The sequence below is a fragment of the Gorilla gorilla genome, chromosome 15 (genome assembly GCF_029281585.2).
Source record: "Gorilla gorilla gorilla isolate KB3781 chromosome 15, NHGRI_mGorGor1-v2.1_pri, whole genome shotgun sequence".
Lineage (NCBI taxonomy): Eukaryota > Metazoa > Chordata > Mammalia > Primates > Hominidae > Gorilla > Gorilla gorilla.
The window spans coordinates 77,369,748-77,395,541 of record NC_073239.2 but is presented as its reverse complement, the minus strand read 5'-3'; the positions used below and the strand labels follow the sequence as shown (position 1 = coordinate 77,395,541).

General features: G+C 35.6%; 1 protein-coding gene across 7 annotated transcripts in view; it reads left to right on the top strand.

The window, feature by feature from the left end:
* C15H14orf39 (chromosome 15 C14orf39 homolog) overlaps window positions 1-25,794 on the top strand; it is a 75,801-nt gene that overhangs the window by 25,406 nt on the left and 24,601 nt on the right. For all 7 annotated transcript variants that reach the window (XM_055361942.2, XM_019009346.4, XM_055361945.2 and 4 more), the window contains 6 exons: window positions 5,340-5,425; window positions 5,521-5,579; window positions 8,197-8,258; window positions 9,841-10,019; window positions 11,773-11,917; window positions 24,821-24,878. In XM_055361942.2, coding sequence (XP_055217917.2) covers window positions 5,340-5,425; window positions 5,521-5,579; window positions 8,197-8,258; window positions 9,841-10,019; window positions 11,773-11,917; window positions 24,821-24,878 — 589 coding nt within the window. The remainder of the gene's footprint in view (window positions 1-5,339; window positions 5,426-5,520; window positions 5,580-8,196; window positions 8,259-9,840; window positions 10,020-11,772; window positions 11,918-24,820; window positions 24,879-25,794) is intronic.

Here is a 25,794-nt window from a genome sequence, read left to right as displayed (position 1 = left end):
AACCCACAGCCAATATCATACTGAATGGGCAAAAACTGGAAGCATTCCCTTTGAAAACTGGCACAAGACAGGGATGCCCTCTCTCACCGCTCCTATTCAACATAGTGTTGGAAGTTCTGGCCAGGGCAATCAGGCAGGAGAAGGAAATAAATGGTATTCAATTAGGAAAAGAGGAAGTCAAATTGTCCCTGTTTGCAGACGACATGATTGTTTATCTAGAAAACCCCATCATCTCAGCCCAAAATCTCCTTAAGCTGATAAGCAACTTCAGCAAAGTCTCAGGATACAAAATCAATGTACAAAAATCACAAGCATTCTTATACAACAACAACAAACAGCCAAATCATGAGTGAACTCCCATTCACAATTGCTTCAAAGAGAATAAAATACCTAGGAATCCAACTTACAAGGGATGTGAAGGACCTCTTCAAGGAGAACTACAAACCACTGCTCAAGGAAATAAAAGAGGATACAAACAAATGGAAGAACATTCCATGCTCATGGGTAGGAAGAATCAATATCGTGAAAATGGCCATACTGCCCAAGGTAATTTATAGATTCAATGCCATCCCCATCAAGCTACCAATGACTTTCTTCACAGAATTGGAAAAAACTACTTTAAAGTTCATATGGAACCAAAAAAGAGCCCGCATTGCCAAGTCAATCCTAAGCCAAAAGAACAAAGCTGGAGGCATCACACTACCTGACTTCAAACTGTACTACAAGGCTACAGTAACAAAAACAGCATGGTACTGGTACCAAAACAGAGATATAGATCAATGGAACAGAACAGAGCCCTCAGAAATAACGCCGCATACCTACAACTATCTGATCTTTGAAAAACCTGAGAAAAACAAGCAATGGGGAAAGGATTCCCTATTTAATAAATGGTGCTGGGAAAACTGGCTAGCCATATGTAGAAAGCTGAAACTGGATCCCTTCCTTACACCTTATACAAAAATCAATTCAAGATGGATTAAAGATTTAAACGTTAGACCTAAAACCATAAAAACCCTAGAAGAAAACCTAGGCATTACCATTCAGGACATAGGCGTGGGCAAGGACTTCATGTCCAAAACACCAAAAGCAATGGCAACAAAAGACAAAATTGACAAATGGGATCTAATTAAACTCAAGAGCTTCTGCACAGCAAAAGAAACTACCATCAGAGTGAACAGGCAACCTACAACATGGGAGAAAATTTTCGCAACCTACTCATCTGACAAAGGGCTAATATCCAGAATCTACAATGAACTCAAACAAATTTACAAGAAAAAAACAACCCCATCAAAAAGTGGGCGAAGGATATGAACAGACACTTCTCAAAAGAAGACATTTATGCAGCCAAAAAACACATGAAAAAATGCTCATCATCACTGGCCATCAGAGAAATGCAAATCAAAACCACTATGAGATATCATCTCACACCAGTTAGAATGGCAATCATTAAAAAGTCAGGAAACAACAGGTGCTGGAGAGGATGTGGAGAAATAGGAACACTTTTACACTGTTGGTGGGACTGTAAACTAGTTCAACCATTGTGGAAGTCAGTGTGGCGATTCCTCAGGGATCTAGAACTAGAAATATCATTTGACCCAGCCATCCCATTACTGGGTATATACCCAAAGGACTATAAATCATGCTGCTATAAAGACACATGCACACGTATGTTTATTGCGGCACTATTCACAATAGCAAAGACTTGGAACCAACCCAAATGTCCAACAATGATAGACTGGATTAAGAAAATGTGGCACATATACACCATGGAATACTATGCAGCCATAAAAAATGATGAGTTCATGTCCTTTGTAGGGACATGGATGAAATTGGAAACCATCATTCTCAGTAAACTATCGCAAGAACAAAAAACCAAACACCACATATTCTCACTCATAGGTGGGAATTGAACAGTGAGATCACATGGACACAGGAAGGGGAATATCACACTCTGGGGACTGTTGTGGTGTGGGGGGAGGGGGGGAGGGATAGCATTGGGAGATATACCTAATGCTAGATGACGAGTTAGTGGGTGCAGCACACCAGCATGGCACATGTATACATATGTAACTAACCTGCACAATGTGCACATGTACCCTAAAACTTAAAGTATAATAAAAATAAAATAAAATAAAAGACAGAACTACTTCTATGGGATATATAAACAAATACAGGTATATGCTATTAAAGCAGAAGAGCGGAAACAACTTGACATTGAGGCTGAAAAAAAATATATCAGGCAAATGCAAACGAAAACAAGGCAGATGTAACAATGTTGTACGAAATAGAGTTCAGGGTGAAAAGCATTAATGGGGTAAATATATTTCATATTTTTAAAAAGAACAATTTACCAAGAAATTATAAAAACCACAGTGCACTAAATTATTTCAAGTTTCAAAATATGTAAAGCAGAATTTGGCAGACTTTCAAAGAAATGGTTGAATACACAGTTAAAACAAGAAGGTGTGAATATAGCTCTCTCCAAAAAGAGTACTGATTGTGAGTTTAGGAGTTGAGTTTGGCTACATGTGAAACAATACAAAACCAAACCAGTGAAATAATAGCATCTTAAACAAGATAAACATTTATTTTTCTCTTACTTGCCATAAAATTCTAAAGTAGGTCATTCGGATTCAGGACTGATAGCATCATCTCAACAATGCCATTATTTCTCAAGCCTCATCTATGTTTTCTTTTCCTGCTATTTTTCATGCTATGCTTTTACCTCTAGGTCACTTCATGGTCAGAAGGTAACCATGTAAATTTGCCTTCCAGGCAGGAAAGAAAAAGGGGAGAAGGGCTAGCCGAGTCAGCCCCATTTTTAAGGATTTTTCCTAGAAGCTCCTTAAACAATTTATGATATCATTTCATTGGCCAGAACTTGGTCATTTGAATACCTCTATCTGCAGGAGAGGTTGAGAAACAGGGTTTTTTGTTTGTTTCTTTGTTTTTTAAAGTAGAACACAAGGAGAAATTAGATTTTGGATAGGGTAGGCAAATGGCAGTTTCTGCCACAGAGGTAAATCAAATAGGGGAAAAATAAATAAGGATTTAGGGAATCTGAATAGCACAATTAGCAAACTTTGTGCCCAACATACACAGAATACAGTTAAGTTTTTATTTGCAATATTCACCAAAATTGACCCATTACTAGAATAAAAAGTATATCTCAACAAATTCTAAAAAGTGCTATTTTCACTTACCAAGATTTAAAAAATACAAGTCAAACACAAAGATAGCCCTCTCCCAAAAAACTAGCAAGATAAAGAGGGGGATCTGTATGTCCATATGTCAAAATGTTCATTATTTTTCTTCTTTCATTGAGGTATAATTCATATACCATGAAAGTTACCACTTAAAAGTGTAGATTTAGTGGTTTTTAGTGTATCATAAGGTTGTGTAGCCATTATCACTCTAATTCCAGAATAGTTCCATCACCCGAAACATTTGTAAATATTATCAAAACATAGTAATTATAACAGTGTGTTGAAGGAAAAAGACAAAGTGATCAATGGACTACATAAAAATAAAAAACTTATATATGATAAGAGACACTAACAAAGTTAAAAGACAATAACAGAATGAGCAAAAGATTGGTATCCACAATGTATACTATGTAAAGAAGTACATAGTAACTCTTACAAATTAATAAAGAGATAATAAAAATGGACAAAAAATAAGAAGGCAGTTTATAGAAAAGGAAAGCCAAAGGATCACTAAACATAACAAGATGCCAGACCCCAGGAGTACGGGGAAATGCAAATTAAACCACTGAAGTGCCTGGTTTTACCTATCAGGTTAGCAGACTTAAAATATTTGCTTGGTAACATTTAGTGAGGTCAAGAATAGTGGAAGTGTAATTTGGTACAACCACTTTGGAGGACTGATTCACAGTATAAATTTATTACAAATAAAAATGTATATACTTAGCAATTCTACTGCTTGACATCTACTCGAAAGAAATATTTGAAATATTTATACAGGTATTTGTACCAGGAGACATATAGAGACATGTATTCTCCTTGCAGGTGTGTCCAATATTTTGGCTTACCTGGGCCACACTGGAAAAAGAAGAATTGTATTGGGCCACACATAAAATACACTAACACTAACGATAGCTGATGAGCTAATAAATAAATAAATAAAATAAGACCTTGAAAAAAATCTCATGTTTTAAGAAAGTTTACAAATTTGTGTTGGGCCGCAGTCAGAGCCATTTTGTACTGCATGCAGTCTGCAGGCCGTGGGTTGAACAAGCTTGGTTTAAAGCATACATCAAAACAGTAGCATCACTTGTTCTTTAAAGGAGGTTGACACTTTTTCTTATAGTTGAAGAGCACAGTAAGATGACAGAATTAAGATCAATGTCTGTTATAACAAAAATAAATGAGATAAACTTTTCTGTTAAAACTATATTTTGATTTTGAGTCAAATAACAAAAAGCAGGGACTTTTTAAAATGAGTGATTCAAGGAGAACAAAAGGCTTGAAACAAACGTTAATAAAACAATGGTTTAGATATTGATATTAAACAATTTGTTTTTGAGACAAAGTCTTGCCGTGTCACCTCCAGGTTGGAGTGTAGTGGCGCGATCATGGCTCACTGTAGCCTTGAAATCCTGGGCTCAATGGATCGTCCCACCTCAACCCCACCCTCCCTTCCCCTCTCCCCTCAGTAGCTAGGACATCAGGCTACCAAACTCAGCTAATTTTTTAATTTTTTGTAGAGATGGGGTCTCACTATGTTGTACAGGCTGGTCTTGAACTCCTGGTGCTCAAGTGATCCTCCGGCCTCAGTCCCTGAAAGTATTGGGATTATAGGCATAAGTCACCACTCCCAGCTAGATATTAATATTAAACAATTTAAAGTTAAAATGGAATAATAGCTCTTTTATGTGTATATAAAAAGGAAAGTTTCAGCTTTTTAATCTTTTAATCTGTTGTTTTGCTTTCCTGTGTTAAATTTGAGAGGTTATAGAGAATGGAGGGACACAGAAATCAGATAATCAGTTGAGAAAATGGTAAGATTTAGTTGATGAGTCATGAATATGGGTGGTATAAATTTTAAAAGGTTTATCTTAAATACAGAAATACTACTACAAATCATTACTATACTTGTCAAAAACATTAATTTCTTAAACTTTTTTGTTTCTCAATATTCAACTTAATGTTTTGTATGTAGTGGTTTCAGTTAATGTGTGTAGTTGTTGATGTTGATAATGATGGTAATGATGGTAAGGATGAAATACTAATGAAATGAGAGTTCTGAGTTGCTATGACAAGCAAAAAATTTTTATTGCTTTGTGTAGCCAAGTCAGATGCTTAATTTCTTTCTTTCAGATATTTAATGACTCTGCTGTGGATAACCATTCAAAATGTTCACATATTATGACTATCACAAGTTCACAAAAGTTTATGCAAGTCAGGTAACTTTTAAAAATAAGAAAATGCTTTAATCTCTGAAATAATTTATAGATATCAACTCAGAAAAAATACAAAAATTATATTTATTCCATTTTAGATTGTTAACCCCACAGAAACAATCAAATTCCAGTCAGTGGTCGGAAAAAGGAGATAAAGGTATTTGCCGTTTATATTTTTTTTCTAAGAAGTAGGGGTAACAAATTATATCAGGTTTTTACATTAGTCAAATAAATTGTTTCGATTATTTGCATCTCTGGTTAACTGACCATGCATGCCTGGCTTTAAAATACATCTTCCCTAAATATAGAACAAATACATTTTATTGTAGAATATTTGGAAAACAAAGAAAGATATAAAGAAAACAAAAATATCACTACTCAGACATAACTGAACATCATAAATACTGGTGCATACCGTTTTTTTCTATGCGTTTTTATTCTTTTTCCCTCCAAGTTTGAATCATATACATAATTTTTTATTCTTTTTTCCCACTTGATATACTGTTGAGGTTATTTCTCTATGTCAGTAAATAGGTTTTATTTGTAATGACTGTATAATGTTCCATTGTGTGGATATGCCATAATTTATTTAGTCATTCTTTCATGTGGAATATTTTGGGTTTTTTTCAGTTCTTTTACTATTATAAGTAATGCCTCTATATTCTTTTACATTAATCTTTTAATACCTTGGACTATTTTCTTTGAATAAAGTTACCGAAGGATCACAGGATATATATATAAATTTATCATCCCCAAGTCATCTAGCTTTTCTAACTTTGGCACACCCTTGAAAATATGAACTCATTCTGTCTATGTATATACACTCACATGTGTATACATGTATGTGTATGTATATTAACATAATCACATGTGAGTGAATGTATATATAATGTATACCACACAGATGGATATATATTTTTGGTAAACTAATAATGCATAACAATTGCTCTATTAAAGTATATAAAAGTCTACATCTCTTTTTGTCTGATAACGACTTTTGTTTTGAAGTTTTAAAAATGCCTTATTCTGACAGCATGAAATAGATATATATTTAGAATGTTAATATACTATGAGTCTTTTTCTCTCACTCAGTATAGGATTCATCCAACACAATATGCTTATTCCACACAGATATTCCTTCTGGGAGAAAAAAATTATATATTACCTGTGCAGGTGATCTGTTTTACCTGTTTATAATCTATATATGCCAAACTGACAGAGTGTTAGACAAGGAGGAATAGCTAATCTCTAGGAACATGAGGAAACGAATATATCTCACATAGCCCTACCTGCTGTTGAGCATGTATAGTGAGGCTGCATACCCAAGAATGAATACAATTATTTTGGAACTTAAAATTTTTTTTCAATAATTTTCAAACCCAGCTTTTGAAGAATTAATATGTGGTAAAAATAATACTTATGACTTAAATGTAAGAGACAAAAACTATAAAGCTCTCAGAAGATCAAATAGAAAAACATCTTCATGATTTCAAGATAGGAAAGGATTTCTCAAGCATTAAAAAGTCCAATCATGAAAGAAAGATGGAGAAATTTGGCAATATTAAAATTAAGAATTTCTGTTTATCAAAAGATACCATAAAAAGAGTACAGGGTAAATAATATATTTGAAGTACGTAAAACTTTCAATAGAGTAGTTTCCAAAATGTGTAAAGAACTTCTACAAATGAAGAACAAAAAAGCAGACAACCCAATTAAAAATATGTGCAAAGTATAAAAGTATACACTTTAGAAAAGAGAATCTTTTGTGGCAGATAAACATATGAAAATCAGGTAACTCAAAATAAAACTACAGTGAGGTATCATTATACATCCACCAGATTAGCAAAATTAAAAAAGTCTAACAATACTAAGTAGGAGAATGTAGGACAATAGGAATTCTCCATAAACTATTGGTGGGAACTCCATTAATAAATTACATATTGAGACCATACCTAAATTATAATTGGAGCTAATCATTTTGTCTGGTGATATTGAATGATTTCCTGGAGTAATTCAGAATGACAAATTACCACGAAAAATTGGTACAACCATTGGGAAAAATTTGGCATCTAGTAAAATGAGAGATGTACATACCCCATACCTCATAGTTCCAATCCTAGGTATATACCTAGAGAAATAGAAGTACATACATGCAAGGATATATATAAAAGAATGTTCATAGTATCTTTGGTTGTACATGAAAGCAGAAACACTTCAAATATCCATTTACAGTAGAATGGATAGATATATTGTGTTTGTGCAATGGAATACTTTACATCAGTAAAAATAAGAGAACTGTGTCTTTGTGCAATAATATCGATGCATCTCACAAGCATATGCAAAACAAAAACCAAAACATAAGAGCATACATATGTTGTTTTATTATATAACATTTAAAACAGGAAAAATAGGCTATATTATTTAGATGATAAAACAATATAAAGCAAACTAAGGAAATGATTGTCACAAAAGTCAGAATAGTGATTACCTCTGAGGAGCAAGACATGGTGAATATGAAACCTTTTAGAGTGCTCATGATATTGTATTTCTTTCCCTGGGTAAAGAAACATGGGTATTCTCTTTATAATTTTGTTTGTTAAACTGTTCATATTATGTTTTATTCTCTTATCTGTATGTATTATGTTGAACCATATGAAGTTGCCATTTTTGTAGGTTAAAACAGCTAAATATTAGCAATTTCAAATGGCTAGACTATGTTTTATTTTACAATAAAATTACAAAAAGAAAAATAGTTTGTTCTCATATGACAACAGATGCTGAGTATGGAGATAAAGGGACAGTAAGACAAGTAAGAGAATCAAAATGTACTTCACAAGTAAGTCAAATGTTTGATCTCTAATTTCTAAGCAAAAATTCCAATTTAAAATATTATGTCTATTTAAATTTCAGATTTAGTACAGTGATTTATGTGAGATGTTGTTAGCTTGGTGATCAGGTTTCTAGAGAGTTACAGATTCTATTTTTCAGATTAAAAGATGAAGCCACAAAAATTTTATGTGAAAATATACAAAAATATATTATTCGGCCATAAAAGAGTGAAATTTAGTTATTTGCAACAACATGGATGGAACTGGTGGTCATTATGTTAAGCAAAATAAACCGAGTACAGAAAGACAAATATCACATCTTCTCACTCACATGTGGGAGCTAAAAAAGCGGGTTTCAAGATGATACAGGATAGATTGGTGGTTACCAGAGTCCAGGAAGGGTAGTGGGGAAGAAGGAATGTAGAGAAGCTGATTAATGGATACAACTATATAGTTTGATAGAAGAAATAAGGCCTTGTGTTAGATAGGTCAGTATGGTGACTGCGGCTTACAGCCATCTATTGTACCTGTCAAAATAGCTAGAAGAGAATAATTCAAAGTTTCTAGCATGAAGAAAAGACAAATATTTAAGGTGATGGATATCCCAAGTACACTGATTTGATATTTACAAATTACATGAATGTGTTAAATTATCACATGTATCCCAAAACTATGTACACTGTTATACATCAATAAATTTTTTTAAAAATTAAAAAACATGCACAAAAAGTTATCATCAGTAAGTGACAATATATATTGACCATAACTAAATAATGATTGATGAAAATAATTTTGTTTGGTAAGATTGAATTATTCGCCACAGCAATTCAAGAGCAGTGGTTGCCATAAAAGTATCTTGAAAGCATTATTTAAATAGTGGAACACTTTACTGATGATAGATGTAAACAATGTATATCAAGTTCAGTCTAACTATTAAAGGTTAAAATAAGAGAAACAGCAAGTAGTATTTTGCTGTAAAAAACACACGTAATAAGCACATTTTAATTTTTCTGATGAAGAGACCCAAATTATTTCTGTAATGGGATTTGGCATAACAAGCATATTTGAGAAATATCACTATTCTACAAAATGACATAAAGGAAAATTAGTATTCAGATTCTCAATTATTGTAGAGAAAGTAGCATAACAGATTTATAAGGTCAAAAAAAGTGTGAAAATGTAATTAATCAATGAGAGCAAGATTGCTTAAAAGTACATCATTTTTCACTTTCAAGGAGATAGCCTATGTAATTGTTCACCCAAAGAGCATATTGTGGAAATTTTAAAAGAAAAATCATTCCTAGTCTTTTTTTTCATCAATTCCAATATGTTCTGGCTGTCATTTACTTTTTCAGGTAGAAGTGGAAGATGGAACTGGAAAGAAAAGAAAAAATTGGATAAATATTTATTTTTCTATATTTTGATATATGTTTTAGTATTACTTTCACCAGTTATTCTTATTTCACTTATTTTGTCTGTGAAATGTTAACATCATGGATTAATAAGGTATTTTCCACCTCATGCATTTTTATGTATGTCATTAATGCAGCAGCATTTGTTTTATAGTTTTCTGTTACTTTGAATTTGCAGGCTATATATACTGAACATTTTGGGAAGTCAATAGAAAATGATAGTGATGAAGTAGAAGAGAGAGCTGAGAATTTTCCACGAACGTCTGAAATTCCTATATTTTTAGGAACTCCCAAAGCTGTGAAAGCACCTGAGTCACTGGAGAAAATAAAATTCCCTAAAACCCCCCCGTTCGAAATGTAGGATTTTAATTAATAACTATCGTTAAATTATTTGTATGTTGAATTATATAAATAACTGATAGGAATAGTAAAATGCTTAGTACCTGTAACTTTAATAAGTTTTTATTATGTAGTATTTCAGACATACAAAGAAGAGAAAGACTAATATAACACACCTCCATTTACCCATCACCCTGTTTTAACAATTATTAATACTCTGCTGTTCCTGTTTCATAGACCCTCTTCCCCATTTTTCCTGCAACATTTAGCTGAAGATGGCATAAATCCCACGTACTTATAAAGCAATAGTGTGTAGATTTAAGATTTTTCCAAAGGATAAAGAAAATTTAAAATGTCAAGCTAAGCCTAGCATAGTGGCATGTGCCTGTAGTCCCAGCTATTTGGGAGGCTAAGGGAGGAGGATCCCTTGAGCCCAGGAATTTGAATCCAGCCTGAGCAACATAGTGAGACTCTATTAAAAAAAAAAAAAGTCAAGCTAAAAAGCTGTTGTCACATATGGTAGATTGTAGACTTATCATCAATTAATATTCCATCAGTCATTTCTTCATATGTTGTAGTGTCTGAAGCAAGACTTGCCATTTTTATTAAGCAAGCTCTTTAGGCGTAAATATCTCTAACATGGTTATTAAATTTTGGAAACCACGTATTTGTAGTTTGCAGCCAAGAAAATAGTGCTGCACTTAACCTTTATGTTTAGTCCGTTATCTTCCTTAACAACCCTGAGGTTTCTCTATAACATATGTCAAGCAGAATTCACTGCATCAGGGTTGTTTTGCATCAGACCTGTACTCTACTTCCGTATTTTAAATTGCTAATAAGAGTTATGGATTTGAATGTCATGCTGTTGACTCAAGCACAGCACATTCAAAATGGAACTCATCATCAAACCTGAGAACTGTAAAAGAATGTGAGCTCATACGCTAAGACCTCTCCCCATGGATGAGAAAACTATCATCTGTAAAGTTAAGTGACTCATTTATGGTAATAGACATAGTTATGGCAGTATCATCAGATTTCTATTAAATTTAACAAACAACAAACTGTGCAAGGCACTGCTCTAGACATTTTATAAATACTGCTCATTTAATATTCACAACAGCCTTATTAGGTGTAGGTACATTATTATCCTTATTTTACAGAAGAGGAAACAGAATCACAGGTGATACAACTACTCAACATTAGAATAGAAATTTAAGCCCAGGCCGTTCTGGCTCTAGAATCCATGCTTTTAACCACTGGTATAAACTGTCTTGTCTAATTATTTTTCCCAAATCATATTATAATTTAACTTCCTTATACATCACTGTAATGGCTGGCTTCTCATCAACACTAAAATCTTGTAACTGGCATTCAAAATCTTGAAGACAGTATAGTGTCAAGGTTAAGAGCTTGGACTTTGAATCGTGATTGCTGCATTCACCTGCCACCTCTGGCACTTATTATTCTTTTAAGCAAATCATTTAACCTTTCTATGCTTCAAAATTCCCTACTGTAAAATGGAAATGATAGTAATAGTACCTATTTCATAGGGTTCTTGTGAAGAATAAGTAAGTTATGCCTTATTTAACTTTATTTAACATTGGTCTCCACCTCATACAATCCTTTCTCCATAGGATTGTCACTTCAGTAACTACTTCCTACATTTCCCTACTATGCTAATTCTCACCTCTATGCTGTTGCTTATGATGCTTACCAGTATTCAATGTTTAATAATAGATTTTTAACATTTTGATAATTTCTTATTTCTCAGTAACAGAAATAGAAATGCAGTACCTGAAGTTCAAACACAAAAGGAATCCCCTGGACTTTCTTTTCTTATGAGTTATACTTCTAGATCACCTGGATTGAATTTATTTGATTCTTCTGTATTTGATACAGAAATCTCATCAGATCAGGTAATATGAGAAGCCAAAAGTTTTATTTCTAAAAATTCTGCTGTGGAACTTTGAGTAATTTTAGTTCTTTAATACAAAACTGTCTTGGGGCAGATTATCAACAGAAGCATTTAAAAAAATTCTGAGTATTGATGGTATGACAAAGTTCCCTATTACCTTTTTGTTTTCAACTTTGAATGCCTCATATTGACATCTGTTCATTAAAAACGGATCTCAGGATAGGGATAATTTAAATCAGCTAAAGGCAGTTTAAAAAATGAATTTGACTTTATAGTTAATGTGTCTAACTTTCAGACAAACTAGAAATCTCAACATAAAAAATGTTCCATATTATTAATTGGTCTTTTCAACTACATGTGTATACATAGTAGCATTATCACTGGTTAATTTTAAAAGACCTAATATTGGTTTCTACTGTTCAGTGATATGAATCATGATAAAGTGCTTATTTCTATATTTAGAAATTAAAGCTGAAAATTGAGACATGCTTTATTCAAAAAGTAGAAACATTACAGTGTAGTGGTTAAAACTAGACTCTGAAGCCAGACTACTTAGGTGTGTACCAGATGTGGGATTTTGGGTAAGTGGCTTGGTTTCCTTATCTGTAAAATGAAATAATAACTTATCATAGGGTTTGTGAGTATTAGAGTTTATACACATAAAGCACTTAGAAAAGTACCAACCCCTTAATAATCCTACGTAAGTTTTAATGTGATATGAGTAATATTGTTATTGCTCATTTAAGTTAATTACATTTAGCCAATTTTATGTGGATTAGAATATTTTATTTGCATATATCTGACATTAAATTGTTGAAATTACAAATTTATTGATGGATGATATAGTACTATACATGTTATAGTATTTTACATCTTCAACTTTTGTCTCATTTTTTATTTAAATGCTTATTTTAAAAACAAGTAATTCCTAGGAGTATGCTGGGCATGAAAATAGACTATAGTTACTTAATTCTCATTTATAATAATAACATGAATGCAAAATGCATGTATATAAATGTAATAGGAAACATGTACACTTTGAATAAGGAAAACTACAAAACTACTGAAAAAAGTTAATGAATACATAAACACATGCAATACTTGCATAGGAAAAAATATTGTAAAGATAAATTTCTTCCCAATATAATTTATAAATATAGTCCAATTCAAATCTAATTATAATCCTGGCAAGAGTGTATTTAATTTTTTGTTTTGTTTTTGTGGTGGTGGGATTGGGGAAGGAGATTGGCAAAATAATTAATAACTGTCCTGGGGGAAAGTGGTCAAGAACTATCAGGAAAATATTGAAAAATAAGATTGATGATAAATTAAAATGAAATTACAAAAAAATTCAACCCCACAAGGTAGAAAAGAAACAATAAAAAAATATACACAGTAAAAAAATCATAAAACAAATAAACTTTACACCAAATAATGTGCTTTTTAATAATTATATTGTGTGAATGGGCTAACACTCCTTAAAAGACAAAGATTGTAAGAATGGAAAAAAAAAAGCAAGACCCAAATATAAGCTATCTATAAGAAACACACTTTAAATATAAAGGCAAAGACAGGTTGACAGTAAATGGATGGAAAATGATGTATCATGAAAACTAAGCATTAGAAGGTCACAGTGGCTATATTAATATCATTTCTGGTAGTCTTAAAGAATATTACTAGAAATGAGAGGGACGTTTCATAAAGATAAAAAAGTCAGTTCATAAGGAAGATATAACAGTCACAAATGTGTAAAGCCTAATAACAGCTTCAAAATACATGAAACAAAAAGTGACAGAATTAAAGAGAGAAATAGACAAAAATTCAAACATGTTGGAGGTTTTTAATACTTCTCTTTTAGCAGCTGGTAGAATTAGATAACACAATCAGTAAAGATCTTTAATAAGATCTGAATAACATCATCAATCACCTTGATCTAATTGACCTTTATAGTACATCACATCCAGCAACTGCAGCATATATATTCTTTTCAGGTTCTGATGGTACCTTCAGCAAGATACACCATATTCTGGGCCATAAAATGAGTCTTAATGAATTTAAAAGGATTGAAATCAGAGTATGTTCTCTGACCACAGCAGAATTAAATTAGAACTCAATGTGATATCTAAGAAAATCCTAAATATGTAGGCCATAGATCAAAGAAGAAATCATGAGATAAATCAGAAAAAAATTTTATTTATTTATTTTTAATTTTTATGGGTGCATAGTAGATGTATATATTTATGGGGCTCCATAAGATATTTTGATACAGGCATGCAATGTGAAATAATCATATAGAAAGGGAGAGTATCCATCCCCTCAAACATTTATTCTTTGTCCTACAAATAATCCAGTTATACTTTTAGTTATTTTAAAATGTACAATTAAATTATTTTGACTATAGTCACCCTATTGTGCTATCAAATACTAGATCTTATTAATTCTTGCTATGTTTTTGTACCCATTAACCATTCCCACCTGTCCCCAGTCCCCCGCCCCCCAACCTTTCCCAGCCTCTGGTAATCATCTTTCTACTCTCTGTCTCCATGAGTTCAATTGTTCTTATTTTTAGGTCCCACAAATAAGTGAGAATATGTTGTTTGTCTTTCTGTGCCTGACTTATTTCATTTAACATAATGACCTCTAGTTCCATCCATGTTGTTGCAAATGACAGGATCTCATTCCGTTTTTCCTTTCTTCCTGTCTTCCTTTAAGTGAAGGTGATTTTCTCTGATGGTGTGATTTAATTTCTTGCTTTTTATTTTTGGTGTATCCATTGTCTCTTTTTCGATTGTGGTTGCCATGAGGCTTGAAATTCTATCCTTTTTTTTTTTTTTTTTGAGATGGAGTCTTTGCAGTTGGCACAGTGTCGGCTCACTGCAACCTCCACCTCCCAGGTTCAAGTGATTCCCCTGCCTCATCCTCCCGAGTAGCTGGGACTATAGGCGTGTGCCACCATGCCTGGCTAATTTTTTTTTTTGTACTTTAGTAGAGATGGGGTTTCACCATGTTGGCCAGGATGGTCTCGATCTCCTGACCTCGTTATCTGCCTGCCTCAGCCTCCCAAAGTGCTGGGATTACAGGCGTGAGCCACCATGCCCAGCCTGAGATTCTATCTTTTAACCCATTATTTTATTTTATTTTATTTTATTTTTAATTTTTAAAATTTCTTTATTTTTATTATACTTTAAGTTCTAGGGTACATGTGCACAATGTGCAGGTTTGTTACATATGTATACATCTGCCATGTTGGTGTGCTGCACCCATTAACTCGTCATTTACATTAGGTATATCTCCTAATGCTATCCCTCCTCCCACCCCCTACCCCATGACAGGCCCCGGTGTGTGATGTTCCCCATCCTGTGTCCAAGAGTTCTCATTGTTCAATTCCCACCTATGAGTGAGAACATGCGGTGTTTAGTTTTCTGTCCTTGTGATAGTTTGCTCAGAATGATGGTTTCCAGCTTCATCCATGTCCCTATAAAGGACATGAACTCATCCTTTTTTATGGCTGCATAGTATTCCATGCTGTATATGTGCCACATTTTCTTAATTCAGTCTATAATTGATGGAATTTGGGTTGGTTCCAAGTCTTTGCTATTGTGAATAGTGCCGCAATAAACATACGTGTGCATGTGTCTTTATAGCAGCATGATTTATAATCCTTTGGGTATATACCCAGTAATGGGATTGCTGGGTCAAACGGTATTTCTAGTTCTAGATCCTTGAGGAATCGCCACACTGACTTCCACAATGGTTGAACTAGTTTACAGTCCCACCAACAATGTAAAAGTGTTCCTATTTCTCCACATCCTCTCCAGCACCTGTTGTTTCCTGATTTTTTAATGATTGCCTTTCTGACTGGTGTTAGAAATCACCAGGACTGGTCCCTGGTGATTTTTCTAGTTCATTTGGTGAGTTCATGTTTTCCTGGATGATCTTGATGCTTGTAGTTGTTGTTGGTGTCTAGGCATTGAAGAATTAGGTATTTACTGTAGTCTTCACAGTCTGGGCTTGTAGTGCCTGTCTTTCTTGAGGAGGCTTTCCAAGTATTCAAAGGGACTTGGGCTCCAAGCCCAATAACGCTGTGCTTTTTGCAGACTCAGAGAGGTACAGCCTTGGTGGTCTTGGATAAGATCTGGAAGAATTCTCTGGATTACCAGGCAGAGACTTGTTATTTTCCCTTGATTTCTCCCAAACAAATGGAGCCTCTCTCTCTGTGCTGAGCTGCCTGGAGTGGGGGGAGGTGTGATGCAAGCACCCCTGTGGCCGTCTCGACTAGGACTGCACTGGGCCATTCCTGAAGCCAGCACAGCATTGGGTCTTGGCTAAGGCCTTCTGTAACCACTACCTGGCTACCCGCTATGTTCACTGAAGGCCCTAAAGCTCTGTGATCAGCAGGTGGTGAAGCCAGCCAGATTTGTGTCCATCCCTTCAGGTGGCTAGTTCCCCTGGCCCTAGGCAGGTCTAGAGATGCTGTCTAGGATTTTGGGATTGGAGTCAAAAACCTTAGTAATTTGCCCAATGTTCTACTCTACTGTGGCTAAGCTGGCACTCAAACCACAATACAAAATCCTTCCTGCTCTTCCCTCCCTTTCCACAGGCAGAGGAGCCTCTCCCTGTGGCCCCCACGACCATCAGCTCATGGTGGGGGTCTGCCAGGACACTGCTGATATCCACTCGAAGCCCAATGGCTCTTCAGTGAATGATGCCAGGCATGGGATCTCACCCTTCAGGGCAGTGGGCTCCCCTCTGGCCCAGGGAAGGTCCAGAAATGCTGTCCAAGAGCCTAGGCCTGAACTCAGGGACCCCAAGATCATGCTTGTTCTACTCCACTGTGGCTGAGCTGGTACCTAGTGTGCAAGATAAAATGCCCTTTACTTTTTCCTCTGCTTTTCTTAAACAGATGGGGTCTTTTACCATAGCCACCATAGCTGGGAATGTGCTGGGTCACAACTGAAGCCAGCACCTCTCAGAGCCCAAGGTCCACAGCATACTACCTGGGTATCACTCCTGGTTATTCAGGGCCCAAGGGCTCTTTAGTCAGCGGGTGATTAATTCTGCCAGGACTGGGTCCTTCCCTTCAAGGCAGTGGATTCCCTTTTAGGAAAGATTTTAAACTGCATTAGGAAAATCCAGCCTATCAAAAATTATGGGATGTTGCAAAAGCCAGAGCAAAAAATAGCTTTAAATAATTTAGCTAATAATTACATAATAAGAAGAAGAAAGGCCTAAAATCAGTGACCTAAGATTTCATTTTGAGAATCTAGAAAAAGAAGAACTAAGCAAACCTGAAGTAAAATGAAGAAACAAAACAAGAGAAATCAGTGAAATGGAAAAACAAACAACAGAGGAAATTAACAAAGTCAAAGTTGATTATTTGAAAATAATTGACAAAATTGACAAAATCCTTACATTAGGAATGAAAGAGAGGATGTAATTATAAATCCTAAATATTATGAAACAGATTGGTGAGGGAAACTTACTTTCTAAATATTCAAACATCCTATAAGGCTAGAGTAATAAAAGGCATGATAATGGTTTTAAGGACTGATTGATCAATGGTATGGGCTAGAAAGTCTTGAAACCAAAGATTTTATAATGTGATAATGATAGACTACAAATTAATAGGAGTAAATTACGCATTCATCTTACACTGTACATCAATAGAAGTTACAGATGCATTAAATTATATAAGAAAATATTAACCACAATATATTTCTGAAGAAATATAGGTGAATATTTACCAAATCTTAGGAGGAAGGATTCTCTAAGCATGAAAACGGTGGAAGAAGAAGCAAAAGAAAATAATTGGGTTTGATTACATACAAAATCTAAACTTCTTTTTTTAAATTATGCTTTAAGTTCTAGGGTAATGTGCACAACATGCAGGTTTGTTACATAGGTAAACATGTGCCATGTTGGTTTGCTGCACCAATCAACTTGTCATCTACATTGGGTATTTCTCCTAATGCTATCCCTCCCCCAGCCCCCCACTCCCTGACAGGCCCCAGTATGTAATGTTCCCCGCCCTGTGTCCATGTGTTCTCATTGTTCAGTTTCCACCTATGAGTGAGAACATGCGGTGTTTGGTTTTCTGTCCTTGTGATAGTTTGCTGAGAATGATGGTTTCCCGCTGCATCCACGTCGCTGCAAAGAACATGAACTCATCCTTTTTATGGCTGCATAGTATTCCATGGTGTATATGTGCCACATTTTCTTAATCCATTCTATCATTGATGTTGATGGACATTTGGGTTGGTTCCAAGTCTTTGCTATTGTGAATAGTGCCACAAAAAACATATGTGTGCATGTGTCTTTATAGCAGCATGATTTATAATCCTTTGGGTATATACCCAGTAATGGGATTGCTGGGTCAAATGGTATTTCTAGTTCTAGATCCTTGAGGAATTGCCACACTATCTTCCATAATGGTAGAACTAATTTACACTCCTACGAACACTGTAAAAGTGTTCCTATTTCTCCATATCCTCTCCAGCATCTGTTGTTTCCTGACTTTTTAATAATCGCCATTCTAACTAGCATGAGATGGTATCTCATTGTGGTTTTGATTTGCATTTCTCTAATGACCAGTGATGATGAGCATTTTTTCATGTGTCTGTTGGCTGCATAAATGTCTGCTTTTGAGAAGTGTCTTCATATCCTTTGCCCACTTTTTTATTTTTTTCTTATAAATTTGTTTAAGTTCTTTGTAGATTCTGGATATTAGCCCTTTGTCAGATGGGTAGATTGCAAAAATTTTCTCCCATTCTGTAGATTGCCTGTTCACTCTGATGATAGTTTCTTTTGCTGTGCAGAAGCTCTTTATTTTAATTAGATTCCATTTGTCTATTTTGGCTTTTGTTGCCATAGCTTTTGGTGTTTTGGTCATGAAGTCCTCGGCCATGCCTATGTCCTGAATGGTATTGCCTAGGTTTTCTTCTAGGATTTTTATGGTTTTAGGTCTTACATTTAAGTCTTTAATCCATCTTGAGTTAATTTTTGTATAAGATGTAAGGAAGGGATCCAGTTTCAGCTTTCTACATATGGCTAGCCAGTTTTCCCAGCACTATTTATTGAATAGGGAATCCTTTCCCCATTGCTGTTTCTGTCAGGTTTGTCAAAGATCAGATGGTTGTACATGTGTGGTGTTATTTCTGAGGCCTCTGTTCTGTTTCATTGGTCTATGTCTGTTTTGGTACCAGTACCAAGCTGTTTTGGTTACTATAGACTTGTAGTATAGTTTGAAGTCAGGTAGTGTGATGCCTCCAGCTTTGGTCTTTTTGCTTAGGATTGTCTTGGCTATGCGGGCTTTTTTTTTGGTTCCATATGAACTTTAAAGTAGTTTTTTCCAATTCTATGAAGAAAGTCTTTGGTAGCTTGATGGGGATAGCATTGGATCTATAAATTACCTTGGGCAGTATGGCCATTTTCACGATATTGAGTCTTTCTATCCATGAGCATGGAATGTTCTTCCATTTGTTTGTGTCCTCTTTTATTTCATTGAGCAGTGGTTTGTAGTTCTCCTTGAAGAGGTCCTTCACATGCCTTTTAAGTTGTATTCCTAGGTATTTTATTCTCTTTGAAGCAATTGTGAATGGGAGTTCACTCATGATTTGGCTCTCTATCTGTTATTGGTGTATAGGAATGCTTGTGATTTTTGCACGTTGATTTTGTATCCTGAGACTGCTGAAGTTGCTTATCAGCTTAAGGAGATTTTGGGCTGAGATGATGGGCTTTTCTAAATATACAATCATGCCATCTGCAAACAGGGATAATTTGACTTCCTCTTTTCCTATTCGAATACCCTTTATTTCCTTCTCTTGCCTGATTGCCCTGGCCAGAACTTCCAACACTGTATTGAATAGGAGTGGCGTGAGAGGGCATCCTTGTCTTGTGCCCGTTTTCAAAGGGAATGCTTCCAGTTTTTGCCCATTCAGTATGATATTGGCTGTGGGTTTGTCATAAATAGCTCTTATTATTTTGAGATACGTTCCATCAATACCTAGTTTATTGAGAGTTTTTAGCTTGAAGGGGTGTTGAATTTTGTCAAAGGCCTTTTCTGCATCTATTGAGATAATCATGTGGTTTTTGTCATTGGTTCTGTTTATGCGATGGATCACGTGTATTCATTTGCATATGTTGAGCCAGCCTTGCATCCCAGGGATGAAGCCGACTTGATCGTGGTGGATAAACTTTTTGATGTGCTGCTGTATTTGATTTGCCAGTATTTTATTGAGGATTTTCACATTGATGTTCATCAGGGATATTGGTCTAAAATTCTCTTTTTTTTGTTGTGTCTCTGCCAGGCTTTGGTATCAAGATGATGCTGGCCTCATAAAATGAATTATGGGGGATTCCCTTTTATTCTATTGATTGGAATAGTTTCAGTAGGAATGGTGTCAGCTCCTCTTTGTACCTCTGGTAGAATTTGGTTGTGAATCCGTCTGGTCCTGGACTTTTTTTGGTTGGTAGGCTATTAATTATGGCCTCAATTTCAGAACCTGTCATTGGTCTATTCAGAGATTCAACTTCTTCCTGGTTTAGTCTTTGGAGGGTGTATATGTCCAGGAATTTAAGCATTTCTTCTAAATTTTCTAGTTTATTTGCGTAGAGGTGTTTTTAGTATTCTCTGATGGTACTTTGTATTTCTGTGGGATCAGTGGTGATATCCCCTTAACATTTTTTATTGCATCTATTTGATTCTTCTCTCTTTTCTTCTTTACTAGTCTTGCTAGCAGTCTATCAATTTTGTTGAATCCAATGCTGGATTCATTGATTTGTTGAAGGGTTTTTTGTGTCTCTAGCTCTTCAGTTCTGCTCTGATCTTAGTTATTTCTTGCCTTCTGCTAGCTTTTGAATTTCTTTGCTCTTGCTCCTCTAGTTCTTTTAATTTTGATGTTAGGGTGTCGATTTTAGATCTTTCCTGCTTTCTCTTGTGAGTATTTAGTACTATAAATTTCCCTCTACACACTGCTTTAAATGTGTCCCAGAGATTCTGGTACATTTTGTCTTTGTTCTCATTGGTTTCAAAGAACGTCTTTATTTCTGCCTTCATTTTGTTATTTATCTAGTAGTCATTCAGGAGCAGGTTGTTCAGTTTCCATGTAGTTGTGGGGGTTTGAGTGAGTTTCTTAATCCTGAGTTCTAATTTGATTGCACTGTGATCTGAGAGACAGTTTGTTGTGATTTATGTTCTTTTACATTTGCTGAGGAGTGTTTTACTTCCAATTATGTGTTCGATTTTAGAATAAGTGCAATGTGGTGCTGAGAAGAATGTATATTCTGTTGATTTGGGGTGGAGAGTACTGTAGATGTCTGTTAGGCCCATTTGATGCAGAGCTGAGTTCAAGTCCTGGATATCCTTGTTAACTTTCTGTCTTGTTGATCTGTCTAATATTGACAGTGTTGTGTTAACGTCTCCCATTATTATGTGGGAGTCTAAGTCTCTTTGTAGCTCTCTAATGACTTGCTTTATGAATCTGGGTGCTCCTGTATTGGGTGCATATATATTTAGGATAGTTAGCTCTTCTTATTGAATTGATCCCGTCACCATTTTGTAATAGCCTTCATTATCTCTTTTGATCTTTGTTGGTTTAAAGTCTGTTTTATCAGAGACTAGGATTGCAACTCCTGCTTTTTTTCCTTTCAGTTTGCTTGGTATATCTTCCTCCGTCCCTTTGTTTTGAGCCTATGTGTGTCTCTGCATGTAAGATGGGTCTCCTGAATACAGCACACTGATGGGTCTTGACTCTTTATCCAATTTGCCAGTCTGTGTCTTTTAATCGGGGCATTTAGCCCATTTGCATTTAAGGTTAATATTGTTATGTTTGAATTTGATCCTGTCATGATGTTAGCTGGTTATTTTGCCCGTTAATTGATGTAGTTTCTTCATAGCATTGATGGTCTTTACAATTTGGCATGTTTTTGCAGTGGCTGGTACTGGTTGTTCCTTTCCAAGTTTAGTGCTCCCTTCAGGAGCTCTTGTAAGGCAGGCCTGGTGGTGACAAAAATCTCTCAGCATTTGCTTGTCTGTAAAAAGTATTTTATTTCTCCTTCACTTATGAAGGTTAGTTTGGCTGGATATGAGATTCTGGCTTGAAAATTCTTTTCTTTAAGAATGTTGAATATTGGCCCCCACTCTCTTCTGGCTTGTAGGGTTTCTGCTGAGAGATCTGCTGTTAGTCTGATGGGATTGTGGGTCTGATGGGATTCCCTTTGTGGGTAACCCGACCTTTCTCTCTGGCTGCCCTTAACATTGTTTCCTTCATTTCAATCTTGGTGAATCTGACAATTATGTGTCTTGGGGTTGCTCTTTTCGAGGAGTATCTTTGTGGTGTTATCTGCATTTCCTGAATTTGAATGTTGGCCTGCCTTGCTAGGTTACGGAAGTTCTCCTGGATAAAATCCTGAAGAGTGTTTTCTAACTTGGTTCCATTCTCCCTGTCACTTTCAGGTACACCAATCAAACGTATATTTGGTCTTTTCACATATTCCCATATTTGTTGGAGGCTTCGTTTGTTTCTTTTTACTCTTTTTTCTCTAATCTTGTCTTCTTGCTTTATTTCATTAATTTGATCTTCAATCACTGATATCCTTTCTTTCACTTAATCGAATCGGCTATTGAAGCTTTTGCATGTGTCCTGACATTCTTGTGTCATGGTTTTCAGCTCCATCAGGCCGTTTAAAGTCTTCTCTACACTGTTTATTCTAGTTAGCCATTCGTCTAACCTTTTTTCAAGGTTTTTAGCTTCTTTGTGATGGGTTAGAACATGCTCCTTTAGCTCGTAGAAGTTTGTTATTACCGACCTTCTGAAGCCTGCATCCATCAACTCGTCAAAGTCATTTTCTGTCCAGTTTTGTTCCATTGCTGGCAAGGAGCTGCAATCCTTTTGAGGAGAAGAGGTACTCTGGTTTTTTGAATTTTCAGCTTTTCTGCTCTGGTTTCTCCCCATCTTTGTGGTTTTATCTACCTTTGGTCTTTTATGTTGGTAACCTACAGATGGGGTTTTGGTGTGGATGTCCTTTTTGTTGATGTTGATGCTATTCCTTTCTGTTTGTTAGTTTTCCTTCTAACAGTCAGGCCCCTCAGCTGCAGGTCTGTTGTAGTTTGCTGGAGATCCACTCCGGACCCTGTTTGCCTGCATATCACCAGCGGAGGCTGCAGAACAGTAAATATTGCAGAACAGCAAATATTGCTGCCTGATCCTTCTTCTGGAATCTTTGTCCCATAGGGTCACCTACCTGTTTGAGGTGTCTGTCAGCCTCTACTGGGAGATGTCTCCCAGTCAGGCTACATGGGGGTCAGGGACCCACTTGAGGAGGCAGTCTGTCCATTCTCTGAGCTTGAACGCCATACTGGGAGAACCACTGCCTCTTCAGAGCTGTCAGACAGGGACATTTAGGTCTGCAGAAGTTTTCTATTGCCTTTTGTTCAGCTGTGCCCTGCTCACAGAGTTTGAGTCTATAGAGGCAGTAGGCCTTGCTGAGCTGTGGTGGGCTCCCGCAGTTCAAGCTTCCTGGCTGCTTTGTTTACCTACTCAAGCCTCAGCAATGGCAGACACCCCTCCCCCTGCCAGGCTGCAGCCTCACAGGTCAATCTCAGACTGCTATGCTAGCAGTTAGCAAGGCTCCTTGGGCGTGGCACTCACTGAGCCAGGCATGGGAGGGAATCTCCTGGTCTGCTGGTTGCTAAGACCTTGGACAAAGTGCAGTATTTGGGCTGGAGTGTACTGTTTTTCCAGGTACAGTCTGTCACATCTTCCCTTGGCTAGGAAAGGGAAATCCCCCAACCCCATGCACTTCATGGGTGAGGGGACACCCTGCTCTGCTGCAGCTCACCCTCCGTGGGCTGCACCCACTGTCCAACCAGTCCCATTGAGATGAACCAGGTACCTCAGTTGGAAATGCAGAGATCACATATCTTCTGTGTAGATCTCGCTGGGAGCTGCAGACCAGAGCTCTTCCTATTTGGCCATCTTGGAAGCGACCCCAAAATCTAAACTTCTATATGTTAAAAAATTTTAAGGGCAAAATGACAAAGATGTAAAATATTTGCAATAAGATCGCAAATAGTTAATTAACATCTCTAGACTATAAAGTGCTTATATGTACCAATGAGGAAAAAATTACTTTCTCAATAGAAAAATGAGCAAAGTCCATTTGACAAAGAGATAATTCACTGAAAAAGAAATTCAAGTGGCTTATAAAATCTATGAGAAAACAGCTTTCCTTATTAATTGTCAAAGAAACATAAATCTGTGCATAACAGTGTTTATTCACGTGTGACTTCTATATAAGAAACAAAGTTGGGACAACTTACATGTCCAGTATAAAAGGATGGTTGAAACTGTCTGGTTTGTCTATGTGGAGGAATATTATGGAGCCATGGAAAGAGTCAGATTTTAGAAGAATAATGACATGGACAAATGCTCACAATGCAATGTGAAGAGGAAAAAGGTGCACAGAAAACTATGCTGTCATGATCTCATTTTTTTTTAAAGCCTGTTTTACTGAGAAAATAGACTTTTGGCAGCAAAACTTGATCTCAACTGACATGAAGCTATCCACTTCCTGTTACTTTTATAGGCAAAAAAAAATACCAACAACCTGATTTGTTAAAAGCTTTCAGAATAAAGCAAAATATCATATTAAGATTCTAAAGTGAGAGCTATCTTTAGTACAGTGTATTTTGCCTGAATCAAATCAATAGACCTTATTTTAATATAAGTAAATGACAGGTTTTGAAGATAGATCTTTTTAAGTATAAGAGTGTGCTGTATAAAGGTACCATATGTCTACTTTAATTCTGTGTATTAGAAGAACTAAGCTTTAGATTCAAATATATGTACTATATATACTGTCCTACTGATTTCACAAGTAATATTTAATGGAAATTATTTTCCAGTTTAATGAACATTATTCTGCAAGAAATCTAAATCCTCTGTCATCAGAGCAAGAGATTGGTAAGTTGTTTGAAGTTTGCTACCTTTAAAAACATGTTAACTCATTAGTACAGTATTTAGTTTCTCTAACTTATTTTCTTAGGTGCTCAATTTATTCTTTAGAAATTACTGTTACTTCTGCACTACTCACTGATATTCTTTTCTTTTTTTTTTCAAGCAATTAGCTTTTCTCACTACTCTATTAAAACTTTCTCCAAGGTTATTGACTTCCCAGTTATCAAACATTATGGGTATCTTGTATTTATTATCATATTAAGACTCTTTGCAACGTTTGATATAATTGGTTATTTCCATCTTTTTTCTGTAATTTTTGGATTTCCTTTTCTCTCTTTGATACTTTTTATTGGATATTCTTTCTTCATTTTTCCTTTCATTAATTCATTCAACATATTAATATAAATGTGTATGTGTATTATATTTTATATCAGGTATGCTTTTGGGCTCTGGTGACAGTGGACAAGAATGAAAAATTCTCATATGGTTTATGTTCTAGTGGGATAAACTGAAAATAGACAAATAAATCAATGTATAATTTATCAGATAGTACACTAAACAACAGTTGTTATGGGCTTGAATAGTCAGACTCACATATTATGATTTTAAATCTAATATTACCTTTATGTTATAGAATGATACAAGATAAGAGATAATGGTAGGTACAGCATCCTTGTTTCATTTAGAGGATCACCAACTACCCAAGTAATACACCTTCTTTTGCCACTGCCACCCAAGGAACATGTCAGGCTGCTATGGACAAAAGGCATGGTGCATGTAGGTCACCTTGAAACACAAGAGCTGTAACTTCAATTTCACACCAGTCTTTTATATCATTCTAGTCATGAGGCCCAAGGCCTGTATGCTAACTCATAGCTCCTCTAATTCAGGTGCAGTCTCACACAGCAGACTAGATAGATAA